The sequence below is a fragment of the Carettochelys insculpta genome, chromosome 26 (genome assembly GCF_033958435.1).
Source record: "Carettochelys insculpta isolate YL-2023 chromosome 26, ASM3395843v1, whole genome shotgun sequence".
NCBI lineage: Eukaryota > Metazoa > Chordata > Testudines > Carettochelyidae > Carettochelys > Carettochelys insculpta.
The window spans coordinates 15,050,317-15,070,081 of NC_134162.1; the positions used below are offsets into that span (position 1 = coordinate 15,050,317).

Genomic DNA, 19,765 nt, shown 5'->3' on the forward strand with positions numbered 1-19,765 from the left:
TTTTGTCCAGCTGTTGCTTCTAGTCAGCCTTGTGGGTCATGAGCCCTGGGGCAGGGATGGTCACCTCTGCAGCTGTCTGTACAGCCCCTAGCACAATCAAGACCTGCTATTCATTCTACTCCCAAGGAGCAATAGAGCAGATAGAAACTCATGGCAGCCAAAGCCAGCCTTGCCAATTCATGGGTTTGTCCTACTGCTCTGCAAAGAGCCATTTGAGCCAGTCCTGCTGCCACCAGCAGAGCTGGGATCAGGCCACAGGAAGCCCAGACAGGGCAGGCCCATCAGCAGCCACTGCAGCAGCTTCTGCCCTGAGCTGACAGTCCCCAGCTGGTGTGCAAAGAGCTGCCTTCGCTGCATGCCTGCTTGCAGCACCTCACCCACGCAGGTTCCTTTCCTCCCTACAGCTGCAGTCTGGGCAGAGCTTGCAGCTCAGGGTCATTTGGTCAGAATCCCCTGCTGGTCAGCATTGCTGTGTCCCCCACACCCCATCAGTCTGGGGTAACCCCAGCCCTGGGAGTTTGAATCAAGTCCAAGCAGACTGTGCCAGCTCCCCTGCTGAAATGCAAGGAGTGCGGCACTGCCTCCAGAGGAGCAGGGCCGGCTTGTCCAACACCCAGAGCCTCGTAGGCCTTTTACCCACCAGGGAGTCACACCCAGATGCTGGCACCAGCAGATGTGCTTTGGTCAGTCTCCACACCACCTCTGAAGGGGAAGAGCTCACCCTTTCAGCAGCAGGCAGTGTGCAACGGAGAAACCACCTCCTGTGTGCTCATATCCCCACCTTGCTGCAGAAACATTCCCTGCACAGTCCCTCTGTCAAGGTCCCTGTGCTGTCCTGCTCCTAGCGGAACCCCAGCCAACATGCCTATCGACTCCACCAGCAGGCAGAACGGTCCCTCCTGCACTGGCTGCTAGGATGCAGGAGAAGTGCAAGGGCAGCCACTCTAGCATGCTCCAGACACAGCTTGTCTGCCCAGCACCGCAATCCAACACTCAGCCCAAGAGGGAGGGAGTGGGGGCACACTGAGCTTAACACAGTGCAAGCCAGAGCAGAGTGAAGAGCAGTGCAGGGGACAGAACCCCCAAGACCTGACTCAGCCACGCCCCCACATTCTCCATCCACATGCTGAATGAGATTTGTTCTGTGCACCAAAGCACACGCAGAGGTGAACCACCAGTAGAAACATGCTGCCAGCTGTAGGCGCTCTACCCAGCAGCTGGGTGACATTTGCATTTCTCCAGGCACATTGCCTAGCGCACAGCTTACAGGGAACACTGCTCTGTCCATCTGCTCCCCCACCCCCACCCTCTGCCAGTGGACTCCTTCTCCCCTCCCAGGCCCAAGCTAAAGTCCAGGCTCCTGGGTTTTCAGCACACCAGACCTTATTCCCCTACCAGGGCACAGAATAGAACCCAGGAGTTCCAATTCCCTGCCCACCCCCCAATCCTGACCCATTGGCGCCCACTCTGCTGATTTCTCAGTGTTCTCCCTGTCACAGGTACATCGGGGCACTGGGGGCCCGGGTGATCTGCGATAACATCCCTGGATTAGTCAACAAGCAACGGCAACTCTGCCAGCGGTACCCTGATATCATGCAGTCAGTCGGGGAGGGAGCCAAAGAGTGGATCCGGGAATGCCAACACCAGTTCCGGCACCACCGCTGGAACTGCAGCACTCTGGACAGAGACCACACTGTCTTCGGGCGAGTCATGCTGCGCAGTAAGTGCTTGTCTTTCCCAGCCAACCTGGGGTGACTTAGCACCCAACTCCAGCCCCGGAGCCATTGGTCAATGGGAGGGAAGTTGGGCAGCTGATAGAAAATGCTAGTTAGTTTTGGCAGAACATTTTGAAGGGCTCTTAAAAAGATGTTCCCACCCCCTTCTTAGAGATTGCCTGGGGTCCTGACCAAAATATGGACCTGAAGAGTAGTTCTGAGAACTGCTTCTGGTGGAAGTGTTGGTAGATGGGGTTTTCACCCAAACTGGCTCTGCATAGGGTAGCAGAGAGAAACTTGGGTATTGCTCCAGATACAGGGCAATGGTGGAGGACGTGTGATAAAGGAAAGGAACAGAACATTAGACAACGTTAGCCAGGTTCCATACAGACAGCGGGACACCTGGGAGAAAAGGCTAGCTGGTCCTTCCTTCTAGATTTGAGGAGTCCCGTTTAAGTTTGCACACCCAATTCACACAGTAGCTAAGGGCAAGGAAGGAACATAGCTCAGTGGTTTGTGCATTAGCCTGCTAAAATAAACCCAGGGTTGCAAGCTCAATCCTTGAGGAGGCCATTTAGGGGGATTGGGGCAAGTAGTTTCCAGGGATGGTGCTTGGTCCTGCTGAGAGGGCAGGGGGTGTCCTTCCCAAGGCCCTTCCAGCTCCAGGAGGTGCGTCTCCAATCGTTAAAATGGAGAACCCCTAGGCAGGACAAAACGTTTGCTGGAGCATCTGAGGTGAGTGCACCTGGCTATTGCAGCTTTGGCTTCTCCCAGCCAAAGCAGCAGGATAATGTAATCCTGAAACAGCCACATAGTAAATCAGGCAGCAAAGCACTGCTACATGGCACCCTGGAGAAAAAGCAATGATGCAGCAAGCCAGCCTGGCTGGCATTTCTACCCACCATTCACCCACAGCAGGTGCCAAGGGGCCAAGTGGCTTTAGATACCTTTGCAGTTACCAGTCTTAGGTCTCAACTCCAGCATAAGTCAGAGCTACCCCAGGGCAGTGCTAATTTAGACACTGCTTCCTATGCCCAAAGCTGAGACATGCCAAATGCAGAAAAGCCACCTTTCCACCAGCCACAGTTTGGCTGCCCCATAAACCAGGGGCACTGATTGGAAAGGGGCTGCCTAGCCATTTGTCAACCCTTTGCCAAGGGGTGCATCCCAGTGCTCAGTTCATTGGCTTCACAGCCCCTTCCTTGCCCCAGAGTGATGTCATGGGCCCGCTGTAGCACCCTAGGGCTGCGTCTACACGTGCACGCTACTTCGAAGTAGCGGCAGTAACTTCGAAATAGCGCCTGTCACGTCTACACGTGTTGGGCGCTATTTCGAAGTTGAAATCGACGTTAGGCGGCGAGACGTCGAAGTCGCTAACCCCATGAGCAGATGGGAATAGCGCCCTACTTCGACGTTCAACATCGAAGTAGGGACGTGTAGACGATCCGCGTCCCGCAACATCGAAATAGCGGGGTCCTCCATGGCGGCCATCAGCTGGGGGGTTGAGAGATACTCTCTCTCCAGCCCTTGCGGGGCTCTGTGGTCACCGTGGACAGCAGCCCTTAGCCCAGGGCTTCTGGCTGCTGCTGCTGCAGCTGGGGGTCCGTGCTGCATATACAGGGTCTGCAACTAGTTGTTGGCTCTGTGTATCTTGCACTGTTTAATGAAAGTGTGTCTGGGAGGGGCCCTTTAAGGGAGCGACTTGCTGTTAAGTCCGCCCCGTGACCCTGTCTGCAGCTGTGCCTGGCTCCCTTATTTCGATGTGTGCTACTTTGCCATGTAGACGTTCCCTCGCTGTGCCTATTTCGATGTTGGGCTGAGCAACGTCGAAGTTGAACATCGACGTTGCCAGCCCTGGAGGACGTGTAGACGTTATTCATCGAAATAGCCTATTTCGATGTCGCAACATCGAAATAAGCTATTTCGAAGTTGGGTGCACGTGTAGACGTAGCCTAGTAGAGCAGGCCCCATGCCAGAGAGAGGAAGGCAGTGAGGTCTCAAAGGGATCACAAAGATCTGCTCCCGCTAAGCACATCTAGCTCCTGCCCACACCACCTCATTTAAAGCCAAGACCCCCTGTGCTGGGGGTGTGCACCACACATCCCTGTCCACCAGCCTCAAGTCCTTCCCCACCACCCATTCCTAGGGCAGGGGTAGGACACCAAGCACCTCAGAGCCCTGCAACACAGCCAGCTGGACCTCTCCCTCAGCCTACTCCAGCCACTGTCCCTACCGGGCCTGATGGAACTCAGCAAGCTTCTGCCCAGCATAGGAATCCTATGTGCCGCTGACTCCCTGGGAGCCATAGTGCACCCCCAGCTGGAAGATGGTTGGCCTGACCATGCCCAGCTACATGTCAGTAGCAGCCAGGGCAGAATTCTTGTAGCCACTGGGGAACCCATCCCAAGCAGGGCAGCACCCAGCACAGAAAGGAGACTGCCATGCTGGAGACCTTGCACAAGGTCTCAGGGCAGCTGGGCTCATTCCTGGCTCCATGAGCTGCCTGGGGCACACCCTCTGACACCTGATCCCTTATGTTCTGCTCCCAATGGGTTTCTTTCAGCCCAGCCCCCAATGCGCTGCGCTATGCCAGTGTTCCAGCAGGCACACCCTGGGCAGTGTGGTGACACTAGCTCACCAAGCAATGAGCAGCTGCAGAATGGGTCTGCCAAGGTGAAGGAGTCTGGAGCCTGTCAGGTAGGCATTGTGCCCATCTGCTACTCAGCCAAGCCCTGCACCCAGTACATTACACACCCTCCTACTCCCTGACTTGAGCCATACCCAGAGCACCTGGGCCTTGCCAGGCTATAGCCTCTCCCCAGCCAGTTGGGCACTGTGCTGCCAGCTCCCAAATCTCTTGCCCCTCTAGCCATCAGCTAGCATGCTGGTAAGAGCAGCAGCTCCATGGTGCCAGTACTCAAGAACCAAGTACCCTGGTGTTTCTCCGGCTGGGCTGCTAGGGTGGGTCACTTCCTTAGAAGTATGGCTGTCTCCTAAGGAATGAAGCTGTAATGGGAGCCCAGCCAGCTCTGGGACAGAGGGAAGGAGGAGACACCTCTGGAGAACAGGGTTGTACGCAAACAGTAATGGGATATATAAATATTTGGAGAGTTGGGCTGGCCAGGAGTCAGCCGCTCACATGGGAACCGTCTCCGTGCATGGTAGGGAAGCCAAGGAGAAATGGTTACACCCAAGACAGCCACAGTCCCAGAGAGAAGTGGGCCACAGGCCTGGCACATTCACCTGGCTGTAGCAACCAGGGGCCAACAGGGTATTGTATCCTAACTCAGGAGCTCACAGCCATGGGTATACCACAGGGGACTGCATCCTCTGACGCCTCCAGCATTGGCTGGTGAACCAGACCCACCATTATCACAAGGGGCAACGGCAGCTGAGCAGGGCCATGGCTGTGGTCTAGCAAGGCTGGAAGGAAGGAAGTTGACTCAGTCCATGCCTCTGACCTGGGGCATCTGGGCCCCATGCTCTGACTTCAGGAAGCACAGCCCATTCTGACCCTTCACACATCAGGACTCCCACCCCCAAAAGTAGGAGAGTACTTTAAAAACCTGGAATTAAAGTTACGAAGATCCAAGGTCTTGTTGTTTGCCACCTGGCCTGTGAGCCATACAATTTGAAGAGCATCCATGACCCAGCCCAGGTTTTCAGACTAGTCTTTGCCACTAAGAGTACTAGAAACTTCCTATAAAAGCCACATTCAGCATCACACATGGTGGCAGAACTGCCTAAGCTGGGGCCTGACAAAAAGGCACAATGCACCACAACACATGCACACCAAAGTTACAAGAGTCACAAATGACCCAAACACCAGCAGACCATGCTACACTGATTGGATACCATAGAAGTGTCATGTGAGCCTAGCTGGGAGTGTCCAGTGCCCTCCACCCCTCTGAACCAGCCAAGTTCAGGGAACCCCAAGGGCTTATTTCTTTCAGGGTAATTGCTCCTAGCCTATAGGTTACATTTTGCACCAGCAAGGTGCAGGCATCTGCTAGGAAGAGAAAAACATGCTTGTAGGTCAGAAAGACAGGGCAGCACTCAGGTACACTGAAGAGAAGGCTCAACAAGGAAGAAGGGGTGTGGCACAGTGAAGTCACAAACCCCCCCCCCAACAACAACATCCAGCTCAAAGTTTAAGCAAACACTGCCAAGAGCTATTTTAAACCTAAAAACAAGAAAAGCAACAAATACCTTTAACGATATCACTCCAACAGAGCCAGGCTCCTCTGGACAACACTTCCTCCAACAGCTCTCTTAAAGGCAGCACCCTGCAGTTGCTGCTTTTATAGAGGGCTTCCTTACCCAGAATGCTTTGCAGGGAAGCGATGTCCCACCTCTAGTTCTCTGAGTGATTGACAGTCCATCCAACCATTCAGATCTCTTTTGCTCACTTCTGGTTCTGCAAAACTGTCACCTGTCACAAGGGAGTAAAACACCTCGTGTTTTCGGGTTTTTTTAGTCACGTGTAACCAATTGTGGGTGAGGATGGAGACAGACTGACCTGGCAAGAGGACAGACGGCCACATCCTGTGCCACCCATGCACCCCGTCAATACACTGGGTCACATTCAGCCACCAGGCATGGAGGCCAAGCTTGGTCGAGAAGGTGTTTTCTCCCACACACAGCTTCTGTGCAGAGTGTTGAGGCAGGAGGCAGAGGCACTGGCACCCTCACTGCACCTCAGGGCTGGGGGATGGGGGAGCCAAGGAGGGACCTTGCTAGATGCAGGCAGGCCCAGGTGCTGGCTGTTGCAGGGAAGCCAGCAGGGCATGGGCAGAGAGGGAGCACTGTCGGCTGCAGCCTGTGGGAGAGGAGCCCAGGAACTGCTCCAGCTCTGATGGTGATGCACTTGCTGCTAAGTCAGAGCCAGCCTGTTCCTGCAGAGCCCAGGGCAGAGGCTGGGGTTACACCTGTGTGAATTATGCCCCCCGCAATGGCTTTCAGCCTCCCTGCTTCTGGGAAATGGTGGGGCTATGGATCTCGGTCTCCTTCCCTGCTCGCCTAGTGGCTCAGAAAGCAGCCTGGGACCCCTGGACCTGAGTCACGAGCTGTCCTGCACAGCCCTCATGGTGTCCCCAGGCCCCCAGCCCTGCTACACATGCTGAACAAGGATGGGGCAGAAGAGAGATGTGTGTCGCCCTGACTGACAGCACGTGGGCAATGGAAGCACCCACCCTCTGGGATTTCCCACCTCCACCGTGGAGCCTGCAAACAATGAGCAGCAGCTCCTGCCCTGGGGACACACCTCCCTCTGGCTGCATAACCACAGGGAGTAGGATGTACAGGAACAGGGAGCCACCCTTGTGGCTGCAGTGCGGTGGGTGGCATGGGGCTGAGCACACGCCCTGCCATGGCAGGGCATTTACCCATGCCTGGGCACTGAGCACCGGACAGCAGTCCTGCCTGGGGTGCCAGTTCTCTCCCTGCCAGAAGCTGGCGGTGCTAGGTGTGGGTGGCTCTTGGCTGCTCAACAAGGGGCTCAGCAGCTCTGTGGCCTTGCTGGGTGAGACAGGATGAACCCCTCTGATCTCAGGGTCCCCGGAAACCAGGAGCTTTTGTTCATTGGCTGAGAGGAGAGTGATTGGGATCCCCAAGCACGCCGCCCTCCCACCCCCCGGGTGTTTGTCAGGAGTGGCAGCGAGGCTGGTGAGCTGACGAGAGCTCTTGGCTTTGGTGCCTGTTCCCCGACCCTGGCTGGACCCCAGAGAGTTCAGTTCTGTGAGGCTGCCTTTGAAAAGTTCCCTGCTCCCAGGTGGACTGCTGCATGGTTTCGATTTGCAGCTGCTTTTACAGCTTATAAAACCAGCTGTGAACTCAAAGCAGAGCCACAGGCTACCAAGCAGATGCCTTACTGCCTGGGGAGTCCTGCAGCCGCAGCCCGGCTGTTCATGGCTCCCAGCAGGCTGGGACTGTCAGCCCTTTGCAGCGCTAGAGCAGGAGGTAAAAAAGCCTGCTGTTGTCACTGCCCGAGCTGGAAGGGCTCAGGCGGGCAGCAGCAATGGGAGGGCAGGCGGGAAGAGTGAGGAGCTGGACACTCAGCTAGCGTGGATGCTTGGCTATATATAGCTCCAGTCGTGTTCCCTGTAACTGTTTTCCATCCATGTGCGGGGTAAATTTTATGTGTACCAGGACATGTGCGGATGTGCACCACTGGGAGAAACCCATGCTGCCGGCTGTGGGGGGCTGTGGGCACTGTGCTAATCAGCTAGACGGCGTTTAACTCTCTCCTGGGTGGCACTCTGCTCTCCAGTGTCCTACCAAACACCAGCTCTGCAGCCAGGGTAGGCACACCCCAAAAGGCAGAGCTAAACCTCCCTCTTCCCTCACACAATGCAGTCATACATCACACCTCCCTCAGCTCTGTGCTCAGGCCTTTGGCCCCTTCTGGGAGGGCCCAGCCCTTGTTCTGTCAGGGCAGTTCCCCTCTCAGCACCCTGTGGCCCCAGATCTCTCCTCTGTCCCGCTGGCTGCAGCATCCCTCTCGGCAGTTGTACTGTGGCCCCTGGTTCCACTCCAAGCTCATGCTCCCTCAGTCTGGCCTTGTCAGGCCAGGGAGCTGCAGCAGGGAGAGCTCAGTGCTGGTCTCTGGCTCTTCTTTGTTCTCCTATCTGCCTGTCGGCCGCCAGCTCTAGCTCCCTACTCCCTCCAGGGACCTTACAGTTTGCCTTCCCCAGACGGTCATTCATGTGCCAGCCTATTTGAGACAGGACCCAGAGCTGCCCACTGCTCAGTGTTACCCCGGAGCGCTGCAGGGGTGGGAGAGGTCCCTCCCTCAGAGCTGTCACCCTGCTCCTGGGGTGTGCAGGGTCTCTGGGGAACAGTCCAGCAAAGGTGCACTGGTGCCAGCGCTGAAAACTGAGGGGCCAGCCACTGACTAGCTCCTATGGGCACCTCCCATCACAGGAGAAACTAAAATCCTTTACTCTAAGCAGCGCTCCCCACTGCCCACCCAAACCCCACCCTGCGGCCTAGCTGCATGGCTGAGTTCACGCACACAGGGCTTCAGGGCTCTCACACACCTGCTGACGCCCGTGTGACCCAAAGCCCCCTGTTGCTTGCTAATGTGGCGTCACAAAGAGTGGGTGGGCTGTGCCACTGACGTCGCTCAGCCCATCAGGCTGCAGGACCGGGTCTTGGGCCAGTAGCGTGCAGCAGCCCAGGGATCAGTAGCCCAAGACAGTCGCCAGAGTTCACAATCCCTCAGCAGGGTAATGCATGGTGGTTGCTTTACATTAGCAACTCGAGGCCCCTGTAAGACCGGGGTGGGGCTTTGTGCCAGTGCTGGAGTGAGAAGACAGCCCTTACCCCACACGATGTGAGTGGTGAATCTGCCTCATTACCAGCCTCCAAGACCCCAGCCAGGCAGGGCTGGGCTCGCACGAGATGTACAAGCGTTCTGGCAGAGTGCAGGCACGGAGGGCTACCAGGTGGCCAGCCCTCCAGGACTGGCCTGGAGTCGCCAAGCATGGATTAATCTGTACTGAACCCTGGTATCATGTGAGGGAAGTGCCAGGAATTTCTCCGACTGACGTGGTGACCCTGGGGGCTGGCCCAGGGCTTTGCTGCTGTTCGCTGCAGGCACGTCCCACAGGGAGGGCGGTGCGGGCAGAAGCATCACAGTGTGTGAGGGAGCTGTGGCGGGTGGGCGATAAAGGCCCGCGCTGTCAGGTGGCCGGGCCCGCCCCACTCGCTAACAACCCCTCCAGCTGCTGTGTGACTCCTGTGCCCCCAGCTCCCGCCCAGCATGCCGGACCCACAGTGCAAGCAGCACTGGCCGGCTGCAGGGCGCGGTGCCGCCTGATGGTGTTTGGGCTCGAAGCCAGCCCCAGCCTAGCAGGCCAAACTCAGGTCCATGGTTGGGAGGCAGACAGGGTGGCCCTGAGCAGCACCGGCCAGCGCCCTGCTGAGCCAGGCTGCTTTGTGCGCTAGGAGGACGGAGGCCAAGCAGTGCCCAGCTAGCTGAGGACAGCAGATCAGGCTGGTCCACACATGGCTGGTGCTGTGCCATCTCCCAGCTGGAGCGCCAGGCCTGTGGAGCTCAGCGCCTGGTGAAGGGGGCAGCAGAATGAGGCAACAGGTGCTGCAGAACCTATGGGGCAGGCCAAGTGCAGCCAGACTTTCTATCTGGGGTGTCTCGGCGGGTTCCTGCCCTTAGCCCAGGCCTGATGACACACTCCCGCCCCATCCCTGGCTCCCCCGCAGGCAGCAGAGAGGCGGCCTTCGTCTATGCCATCTCCTCGGCGGGGGTCGTGTATGCCATCACCCGGGCCTGCAGCCAGGGGGAGCTGAAAGCCTGCGGCTGCGACCCCCTCAAGCAGGGCCGCTCCAAGGACGAGCGAGGGGAGTTCGACTGGGGCGGCTGCAGCGACAATATCCACTACGGGACCAGGTTCGCCAAGGCCTTCGTGGACGCCAAGGAGAAGAAGGTGAAGGATGCCCGGGCGCTGATGAACCTGCACAACAACCGCTGCGGAAGGACGGTGAGTACTGGGGCCATGCCGGAGCCAGCCCCAGAGCCCTGCCAGCACAGCCTGCGGGTGCCCCGCCCCTGCAGACAACACATGCCGCCCACCTGGGGCAACGTGCCCCTCAATGCCCAGCATGGGCCCCCAGCAGCTCTCCCTTCAGGGTGGAGACCCAGCACGCAGGGACAGCATGGGCACGAGAACCGAGCAGCAGCTGGCCCAGGGTGCTTGCCACAGCCCTGCTTGGGTACTGGTGCCCGGCGGGAAAGCAGCGCCCCTGCCTAGCTGCAGCAGCCCCTCCCTGGCCAGGCGTGCGAGAGCTGCTTGCTGATTCCCAGCCGAGGAGGGGGGCCAGTAGGGCCCTGCTCTGTCCTGCCCACCCCCAGCCCACTGGCAGGAACAGCTTCTCCCGCCTGCATTGCCAGTCCTGGCTGTTCACTGCACAGCAGCGCTCGTGGTAGGGGGCATGGGGCTAGGAACGGCATGTCTGGCCCCCAGGGTGCAATCTCACAGGGCCTCTAAATGAGCGGTCTCTCAGAGGCAGCCAGACAGGCAGGGCCCCCTCCTCCCTCCCCCCATTGTTGAGCTGCTTGTACAGGCCTCCCAGCCCTGCTCTGCAGCAAGGAGAATGTGGCAGTGCAGCTAGCACTGCCAGGTCACCTGCCGGCTCCTGCAGACCTTAGCGTGGACTTGGGGAGCAGCTGCATCCTGGGGGGAGTCACCAGGGCCTGCAACTCTCCCTGTAGTGCCACTGGCCTCAAGGCAGCAGAGTCCCATGGGGCATTGCCTAGGACTGCTAACACTGCATCTCCCCCATTCTCCTGCCTGGGCTGCCCTTCCAACTGCTCGACTGGGGAGCAGCCGCTCCCAGCCGGAGTACACACAGCCGGCAGCAGGTCACTTGTTCCCCACTGCACAGAACTGCGGGCTGCTAGCCAGCCACTCACAAACTGCACTGCCCCACACCAGCAGATCCCACCCTTCCCCCCCCCCCCGCCCCCGCAACGTGCATCTTGTAAAGCACCAGCTACTCCCCAACCGCACAAGCTAAGCAAGCCTGAAAACAAAAGGTTTAGTCGTGCCGTGTGTTTCCAGCAGTCCGTACCGGCAGACCAGCCAGCCGGGCAGGAGCGCCTCGCCTCCAGGCCGTGTCTTTGCATGAGACGAGACGGAGGGAGAGGGGCGATTTGGAGGCTGCTCTCGCACCTTATGCCAAGGCCCTCAGTGTGAGGCATCCCCTAGCTGGGGTGCAGGTGACAAATTGGAGTGAGCACTGGATGATCTCTGAGGAAATGTAGAGTACTTCAGCCCACCCCATTGTTGGAGAAGGGTGGCCTGATTACCTGCTGCCCCACCTGACTTTTTTGATACCCATCTGCGTATGCCCCAGTGTCTTTGTGGAACAGGTTTGGGCCTTATTCACTCTGGAACATGCACCAGCAACGTTATTCTGTAGAAATGTGCAACTTGAAAGACATGGTTGCAGGTCCCAGGGCAATAATGTTCAGCAGATGATGGCGTCTCCACAAGGCATGCCTTGTATCGCTTATCAGTCTTGTGCAAGTGGTGAACACACCAGTACAGCCTGTCAGCCCCCACTAGGCCTGGGACTGGGAAGGAGCGCCCCCTTCTGGACAGAGCTGAACCCCGACCCATCCCATGAGCTCAGTTCAATAAATGGCTGAGGGCTGAAAACTTCCTTCTCTCAATTGCCCCCCCCCCCGACGCCTCCCACCATCGTGCCAGGGCAAGCCAGCCAGCAGTTACACAGACCTCCTGTGTAACCCACACACCTAGGTGTGGTTCACTGTCCCATGTCATGGTGCTGAGACCACATCACAGAGAAAGAATAAGTGTCCTCTAGAGCTTAAGTTGAAAACCATGACAGCTTTGGCTCAAGCTGTAGTAGCACCTCTCCTAAGCTCTAAAGGACCTGGGTTTGAGCCTACTTTGGAGCAACTCCATCTTTACCTCAGTTGTGCTCCACCTGTGCCCTTTTGGCATCAGAGCTGTTGCAAGGGGCAAGAGGTTTGTGCCACAGCAGCAGCTTGCCTGCACCTCAAGAACTCATCAGAGGCTTCATGAAATTCAGGACTTTCCAGAGCCTCCTATTGGTTCTTCTGAGAGCCAGGCTCACAGAACTCCCTGCCACTGTCCATTTGCTGCTACCACCACCCCCTGGGGGCAAGACAGCCTGCAGTGCCGACGGGCTGAGGTTCCCTGGTGGGGATCTGACCCACATGAGTGCACCCTGTCACTCAGCCCTGCCTTTCCTCCTGGCCTCTGTGCTCTTCTAGGCTGTCAAGCGCTTCCTGCAGCTGGAGTGTAAATGCCATGGAGTCAGTGGCTCCTGCACCCTGAGGACTTGTTGGCTGGCAATGTCAGATTTCCGGAAAACTGGGGATTACCTCAGGAAGAAATACAATGGGGCCATCCAGGTGACAATGAACCAGGATGGCACTGGTTTCACCGTGGCCAACAAGAACTTCCGGAAACCCACCAAAACAGACCTGGTGTACTTTGAGAATTCTCCTGACTACTGCCTGATGGACAAGTCAGCAGGTAAGAAGCTGTCCCACTTGCCATCTAAACAGCTGGTGTAGCAGGGAATCTAGCGCAACATTTCCCGCAACCTTGCCAGGCCTGCAGCCTCCTGCTAGCCCATGGTAGGAGTCCCACAATCCTTACGAAAGAGCAGCTCCTGCCTCGAGTGATTAGCGCTCTGCATCATTGTCAAATTCAGGCAGCACAGGCCTATCAAAGCTTGGTTCCACTTAGAAACGGTGGGTAAGGTGTGGTCTTTTACTGGACCAGCCTCTGCTGGGAAGAGACAAGCTTTGGAGCCACACCGAGCTCCTCCTCAGGGCAGCTGGTCTCTCCCCAGCAGAAGCTGAGTCAATAAAAGCTATTAGGCTACAGCCCTGTGGTGGATTACTGCTTGGGATTCAGCTTGCACATGTTGCGCAGGCGACCTCGCAAGAGGGGACATTTGAATTCCTGTGGCTGGGGCCACATCCGCAGCAGCAAGGCAAATGTAGAGTGACTCACAGCACACATGGTGCATTCTCTGCTCTTCCATTTCTTTGTGGACGGGCTCCAGGTTTCGGAGCCATACCTGTTCCCTTCTGTCCTCCCTTGGAGGCCCCACAAAACCAGTGAGAAGTGCAAAACGTCCCCTGAGGGTTTCTGCTGTGGAATGTCTCGTGAGGTGAAAGAAAAATTAAACTAAACCCCCAACCCAAAAACGTGTGCTTGTGAAAGTGCAACCTGCAGACAGCTGTCACTTGAGCCGTCTGGAAAGCCACGTACTATGGCAGCTGCAGGAGGTCGCATGCAGGGCAGGAAGAGGGCTGGCACTGGGGTATGCCTGGGAAATCAGAGGTGACTCAGGTAACAGGGTGATGGGGCGGAGGGGGCTTCAGCAAAGCATCAGTTTGGTGTGATGTGAATCTTGTAGACACCCAAATGCATAGCCGGCACGGTGTGGAAAACAAGGTGACTGGTAGCGGTCAGGCTGCTGCTGCTGAAGGAGGTGAAGCCCGTGTCTGGGCACACCCCCAGCCATTGCAGGGCTATGTATCACTCAGCACCCAGCAAGGACTGGTGGCTGCCTCTCCTCTGGGCTATCAGCCTAATATCTCATCAGCTGTGAGTCCCAACAGCCACAGGAGGAACCGCCCATTAGAGCTGCCCTTACTGGCCTCAGGAATCAGAGCCTCATCGAACACTAGAACTGGGAGAGACCTCGTGAGGCCATTCAGTCCAGTCCGCTGCCCTTACAGCAGGGCCAGCACCATCGAGAATAATCATCCTGATTAGGTATTTATTCAACTTGTTCTTAAATATCTCCAGCGATGGAGATTCCACAACCTCCCTTGGCAATTTATTCCACTGTTTGACCACCCTGACAGTTAGGAACATTTTCCTAATGTCCAACCTAGACCTCCTGTGCTGCAGTTTAAGCCCATTGCTCCTTCTCCTGTCCTCAGAGGCTAATTTTTCTCCCTTCCTGTGACACCCTTTCCGGTACTTGACAGGTGCGATCTTGTCTCCTCTCAGCCATCTCCTTTCCAAACTAAACCAGCCCCGTTCTTTTAGTCTTCTCTCACAGATCATGTTTTCTAGACCTTTAATCAAACTTCTGTCAAACTTCTTGGTGCCTTTCCCCACGTTCTGCCACCCTCACGCTGCCAGGGCACATCACAACATGGGGCCCAGCTGCATGCACAGAGGGTTTGACCTGGTTTTTGCCCCTACACCACATGCTTAAACAGGAGGAAAGAATGTGCCCTGAGGGCCCCGGGACAGCAGGGAACCATCCCCAGTATTCCCATGCAGCAGCTGCCCTCCGAGCTCTCAGCAAGTGCCCTAGACAGGACCCAGCGCTAGAGGTGAGCAGGGGGCAGACGGTGTGTTGGACAGAGGTTTGCATTGTGCCTGTTTCTCCAGAATTCCACCTGGCCCAGGTCCGGGTACACGAGCAGAGACTCCTCTTTGAGGCCTGGACCTTTCATGGACACATGGATACAGCTGCAGCCGTTCAGGCTGGGCAGTCGCTCCTACCACAGGCATTTGTGGCAGCGCAGCCGCCACAGCTGCACTGCATGGTCCTGGGGTGAGGTGCAGAGATTGCTGCCACTCAGCTTCTGCAGAGAAAGCCCCAGTCTTCTGGGAGGTGGTTCTGTCCGCCAGGCCAAACAGCCCGGATGCTGCCATTGAGTTCCCTGGCATCAGACACAGCTGCCCGGACCCACCAGTGCAGCCTCCATATAGGCAGTCTGTCAGGGAGGACGAGAGCAGTGAACAAACGGCTTCCACAACTCCATGAGCCTCTAGCCCCACATGTATCCTGTGCAGCAGCAGAGGTGTGTCTACCATCTAGTCCCATTGGTCCCTTCCACCTCAGCCACCCCATCATACCCGGACATAGCGCCACCACTGTCCTCTGCCCCAGGTGGGGTGAGCCTAGCCAGAGCTGCAGCCGTGTTGCCATCGAGCCAACAGAAAGGGCACACTCGAGCAGCACATGGGAGGAGCTGACAGGGCAGAAGTAGCTCCTGGCTGGCTTCAGCACCCAGCAGCCCCTGGAGCAGCACCACACAACCGCCCCCAGTGCGAGACAGCCTCCAAACTATAAACCGACCACAAACTGCCACCCTTTTGTAGCCTTCAGAGCCAGCCGGCCAGGGCTGCTGCAGACAGACTCCGACATGGGGGCTGGACTCAGCCCTCACATGGACCCTTCCAGCTCCAGTCGTTTCTGGGACCCTGAAGCCAGCAAGCTGTCTGACCCGTGGCGCTGCTCAGCAGCACAGACACTGATGCTTGGAGAGGCACAGCCTGCCGCTGCAGAGGGCAGGCAGAGATGGACGCTTCCATCACGTTCGTTAAACTGACACAAACGCCGGGCTGGAGCTGCCATTGGCAAAAGCAGCATCAGCCTGTTCTAATCAGGTTCGAGCGTCAGACAGAGGTAGAAGGGGAGCAGCGCGTGTCTCGGCAACCCCTGCCCCAGGGCTAAGGGAGAGGCTCTAGCCCCCGTTACCCAGAGTGCTCAGGCCTGTCAGAATGAGGCCTGCCTAGCCTGGCTGAAGATCCAACATACCCTAACTCTATTGGCAACTGGCAGCTGCTAGTTATGGTCCCTCTCCAGTGCCATCCCTCAGCTGTGGCTGGCGCACAGAGGGGTGCTAGAGGCCTAACAGGGGCCTCTTCCTCTTCGGAGACCTGAGCACAACCGGGGCAGGCCTGAACTCATCTGACGCTAGCCAGAGGACATGACTCGAGGGCCAGGTTCACCTCCCACACACAGACACAATCTCCAGCAGACACCTGGCAGAAGGAGGAAGGCCAGCTGTGGGCACAGGCACATGACAGGGACCCCAAAATGAGCATGAGGGGGGTTTGTGCTAGGAAGACTAGAGCCCAAGAATTCTAGTGCTGTACAGACCTAAGGGAGAGGATGGATGCAGAGGTGGTTCTGGCCTGAGCGACCCCCTAGGCTGTCCCTGAGCAGTACCCAGTATAGCCCTGCTGCTGTTTCAGTGGCTTAACTGGTACCGTTTAGGTCCGTGCATGCAGAGGCCCTGATCTACGGGCCCATTTCCCAGTGCCTGCTGCCGGCATTTACACTAGTGAAGTGGAAGCATAGAACATCAGTGCCAATGGGGCCGCAGTTCTCACCTACGCTGCACTGCTGTCATCATTACTGTGAGGTGCAGGGATGGGGGAATTGAGCCCCAGTGCTTCCTGAGTGCTGGACAGTAGATGCCACACTCGCGCTTTTGGTTAGGGCGTTATCACAGGATTGGGGCCCTTCAAGACGGGTCACTTGGTATGACCCAGCTCCACCTCAGGGGCCAGCTGTCAGCACAGCCTGAGGCAAGGCATCTGTATTTCTGAACCTATCTGTCCGGGGGGTGCTGGCCCGCAGGACGCAAGTGAAGCATGGTTCAGAGATGTAGCCTAGTTGAAAATTCACACAGGAAACTTGTGCTCCACATTTTACCAAAAGGCAGTGTGCCCGCTGTGTCCGGGTTCTCCTTGCCACAGGGACAGGGAGTTGAATGCTAAGGCAGAAAGCAAATTGGTCCATATACGGATGAACCTCTTGTGACTGAACCAGAAGGCACAGTGCAATCCCTGCAACCAGGCGCCTACCAAAGACAGTAACTTACGAGCTTATGCACTGATAAAACAGCAGGTGTTTAAACTTCTCTCCAGCTTGTACTCCAGCATGGCCTAGGTCAGCCAGCAATGTTGGCTGTAGATAGCAATGGCTAGGACATCCCCCAGAGAATGGCACAAGGTGTCACAGTGGGGCGTTTTGGTGACAGGGCACTTGAGCAGGGAATGTGTGTGTAATGGACCCTTGCTCCCTTCCCACAGGTTCCCTGGGCACGGCCGGTCGCGTGTGCAATAAGCTGTCCCGTGGGACCGATGGCTGTGAGGTCATGTGCTGCGGCCGGGGCTATGACACCACCCGTGTCACACGCATCACCAAGTGTGAGTGCAAGTTCCAGTGGTGCTGTGAGGTGCGCTGCAAGGAGTGCGAGGAGACGGTGGATATACACACGTGTAAAGCACCAAAGCGAGCCGAGTGGTTGGACCAAACCTGAGGAGAAAGGCACCCCAGCGGGAAGCACAAACTTGCGCACGACCCATGCCCCATGGCATTCCGGGAGCTGTAGTTCAGCTGCATGGCTTTTATTTAATTCGCTCTGCAAAGCACTAACGGCAGGACTACATTTCCCAGGAGATACCGGGGACCCTTCCAACTTGCGCCACAAAACTGTCCTCATCCCTAGAAGGAGTCTGCCATCATCGCTTACACTGTGAAGCTTCCTCCTCCCATTGTCATCGTGCGAAACGGCAGTGCAGCTGCTTATGAACTTGAGACCGATCATTGGAACGAGTGTGACTGATGATCCCACTGTGGGTCCTCAAATATCTTTGTTGCTACAAATTAAAATTCACTAACAAAACCTGAACCAAAATAAAGCCCCAAACCACCCTCACCGACCTTGAGCAAACTATGAAACCCTTGCAGAAAGCTCTTGGCGTGGCTTTGTTTTTTGCAGGGCCTGAGAAAGGATGTTGCAAAATCCTAAGCAAGACTGACGGTCGTCACTGTTTCGCTCAAACAGACCCAGCGTGTTAATGCCTGGCTGCACGATAGACATAAGATGAACAAGAGCAACTATCTGTCAGGGGACTTTTTTTTCCATGCCTCAATGAAGAGGACTGGTGGAGTTTCAAATTGCCAACCAAAATCTGAGTAACGACTAAAAGAAAATCTTTCTCCATCCTGAGACAGCACAAAGAGACTGTGAAGAGACTGGTAGGTTTTAAAGTAAGCTAATAGAACAGTGGCTCTTGGTAAAACTCATGTGTATGTTGTGTATACTGCTTTGTAATTTTAAGATAAAATCCATTATAAACCTATATCAGAAACCAATGCTCGTTCTGCATGACTACCTGTGTGACAAGGAGCAAGAGTTCTGCAGTCTCCAAAAGAGAAGTGGGCCTGGTTCCCACTCTGCGTAAAGCTTGTAGGCTTGCAGATTTCCACCATGACCCCCTGCAATGATCATTCTTGGCGTCCCATGAAGACTGCCAGCAGGCCAGACAAGAACAATGGTTCATGTGCTCCAGCCCCCACTGCAGCTGCCTCAGAGGCAGGCAGGTCGCCGGGTAAGCCAACTAACCACTAAAGTTAAATGAGTGCTTTACTTACAAGTACTCACTTAAACGAGGGATACATATACTGACCTTTGTTCACTGGACAAGTGAACTCCCCCTGTTAATACGAGCCTTACGCTCCTCCCTACGGCTCCAACCCACTGCAGCCTTAACCCCCTGCTGTCCCCGCAGCCCCCAAACCGCCACAGACTTAGCACCCCCACTGGCCCCACAGCCCCCAAACCACCACAGCCTTAATCCCCCCACCCCTCCGCAGCCCCCAAACCGCCATAGCCTTAATCCTCCCGCCAGCCCCACACACCTAAATGACCACAGCCTGACTCCCCCCAGCCCCTGCACACCCAAGTTGCCACAGCCTTAACGCCCCCACCGCCCCCAACCCGCTGCAGCCTTAAGCCCCCCACCAGCCCGACACACCTAAACGGACACAGCCTTAACCCCTCCACTGGCCCCGCAGCCCCCAAACCACCACAGCCTGACACCCCCAGCACACCCAAACCGCCACAGCCTTAACCCCCTGCCAGCCAAGCAGACCCCAAATTGCCACAGCCTTAACCCCCCCACCCCCTGCAGTCCCCAACCCGCTGCAGCCTTCACCCCGCCACCAGCCCCACACACCCTCCACTGGCCCCGCAGCCCCCAAACCACCACAGCCTGACACCCCCAGCACACACAAACCGCCACAGCCTTAACCCCCCGCCAGCCAAGCAGACCCCAAATTGCCACAGCCTTAACCCCCCCACCCCCTGTAGTCCCCAACCCGCTGCAGCCTTCACCCCGCCACCAGCCCCACACACCCTCCACTGGCCCCGCAGCCCCCCAAACCACCACAGCCTGACCCCCTCAGTCCCCCGCCAGCCCCAAACCGCTGCAGCCTTAATGCCCCCACTGGCCCTGCAGCCCCCAAACCGCCACAGCTTTAACCCTCCCCTCACGGACCCAACCTGCAGCACTGCAGCAGCCTGAACCTCCCCCACACCTATTCACACCCCCCACGGACCCAAGTCGCCCGCCCCAGGGACCTAACCCGCCACCAGGTTTTAACCCTCCCTCCCGCTCATGGCTCCAAACTCCCCCTCCCCAAGCCCCCTGCAAACCCAAGGTTCACTCACCTTTCATAAGCAGCACCACCTGCTGCCACTCTTTGGCTGAGTTAGGAGCCTTAGGAACCAATCAGAGACTTTAACAGGTATTTAATGGCAATTTACTGTCCCTCTTATGAGTTTTCACCTACAAGCAGAAAGTTAGGAACCAAGTGTGCTCGTAGAGCGAGGGATGAGTGTACTAGCAGAGCCTCCAGCTTTTCTCTGAGTTGCTACAGCTTCCACATTACTGACCAAAATTGACACTGACAGACAAAAATCC

At 56.8% G+C, this 19,765-nt stretch overlaps 1 protein-coding gene across 2 annotated transcripts in view; it reads left to right on the forward strand.

Annotated features, from left to right (window-relative positions):
- WNT2B (Wnt family member 2B) overlaps positions 1–18,146 on the forward strand; it is a 33,475-nt gene extending 15,329 nt beyond the window's left edge. For both annotated transcript variants that reach the window (XM_074977796.1, XM_074977797.1), the window contains exons 2-5: positions 1,500–1,720; positions 9,936–10,213; positions 12,496–12,760; positions 17,087–18,146. In XM_074977796.1, coding sequence (XP_074833897.1) covers positions 1,500–1,720; positions 9,936–10,213; positions 12,496–12,760; positions 17,087–17,316 — 994 coding nt within the window. In that variant the 3' untranslated portion in view covers positions 17,317–18,146. The remainder of the gene's footprint in view (positions 1–1,499; positions 1,721–9,935; positions 10,214–12,495; positions 12,761–17,086) is intronic.
- The last annotated feature ends 1,619 nt before the right edge of the window (positions 18,147–19,765 follow it).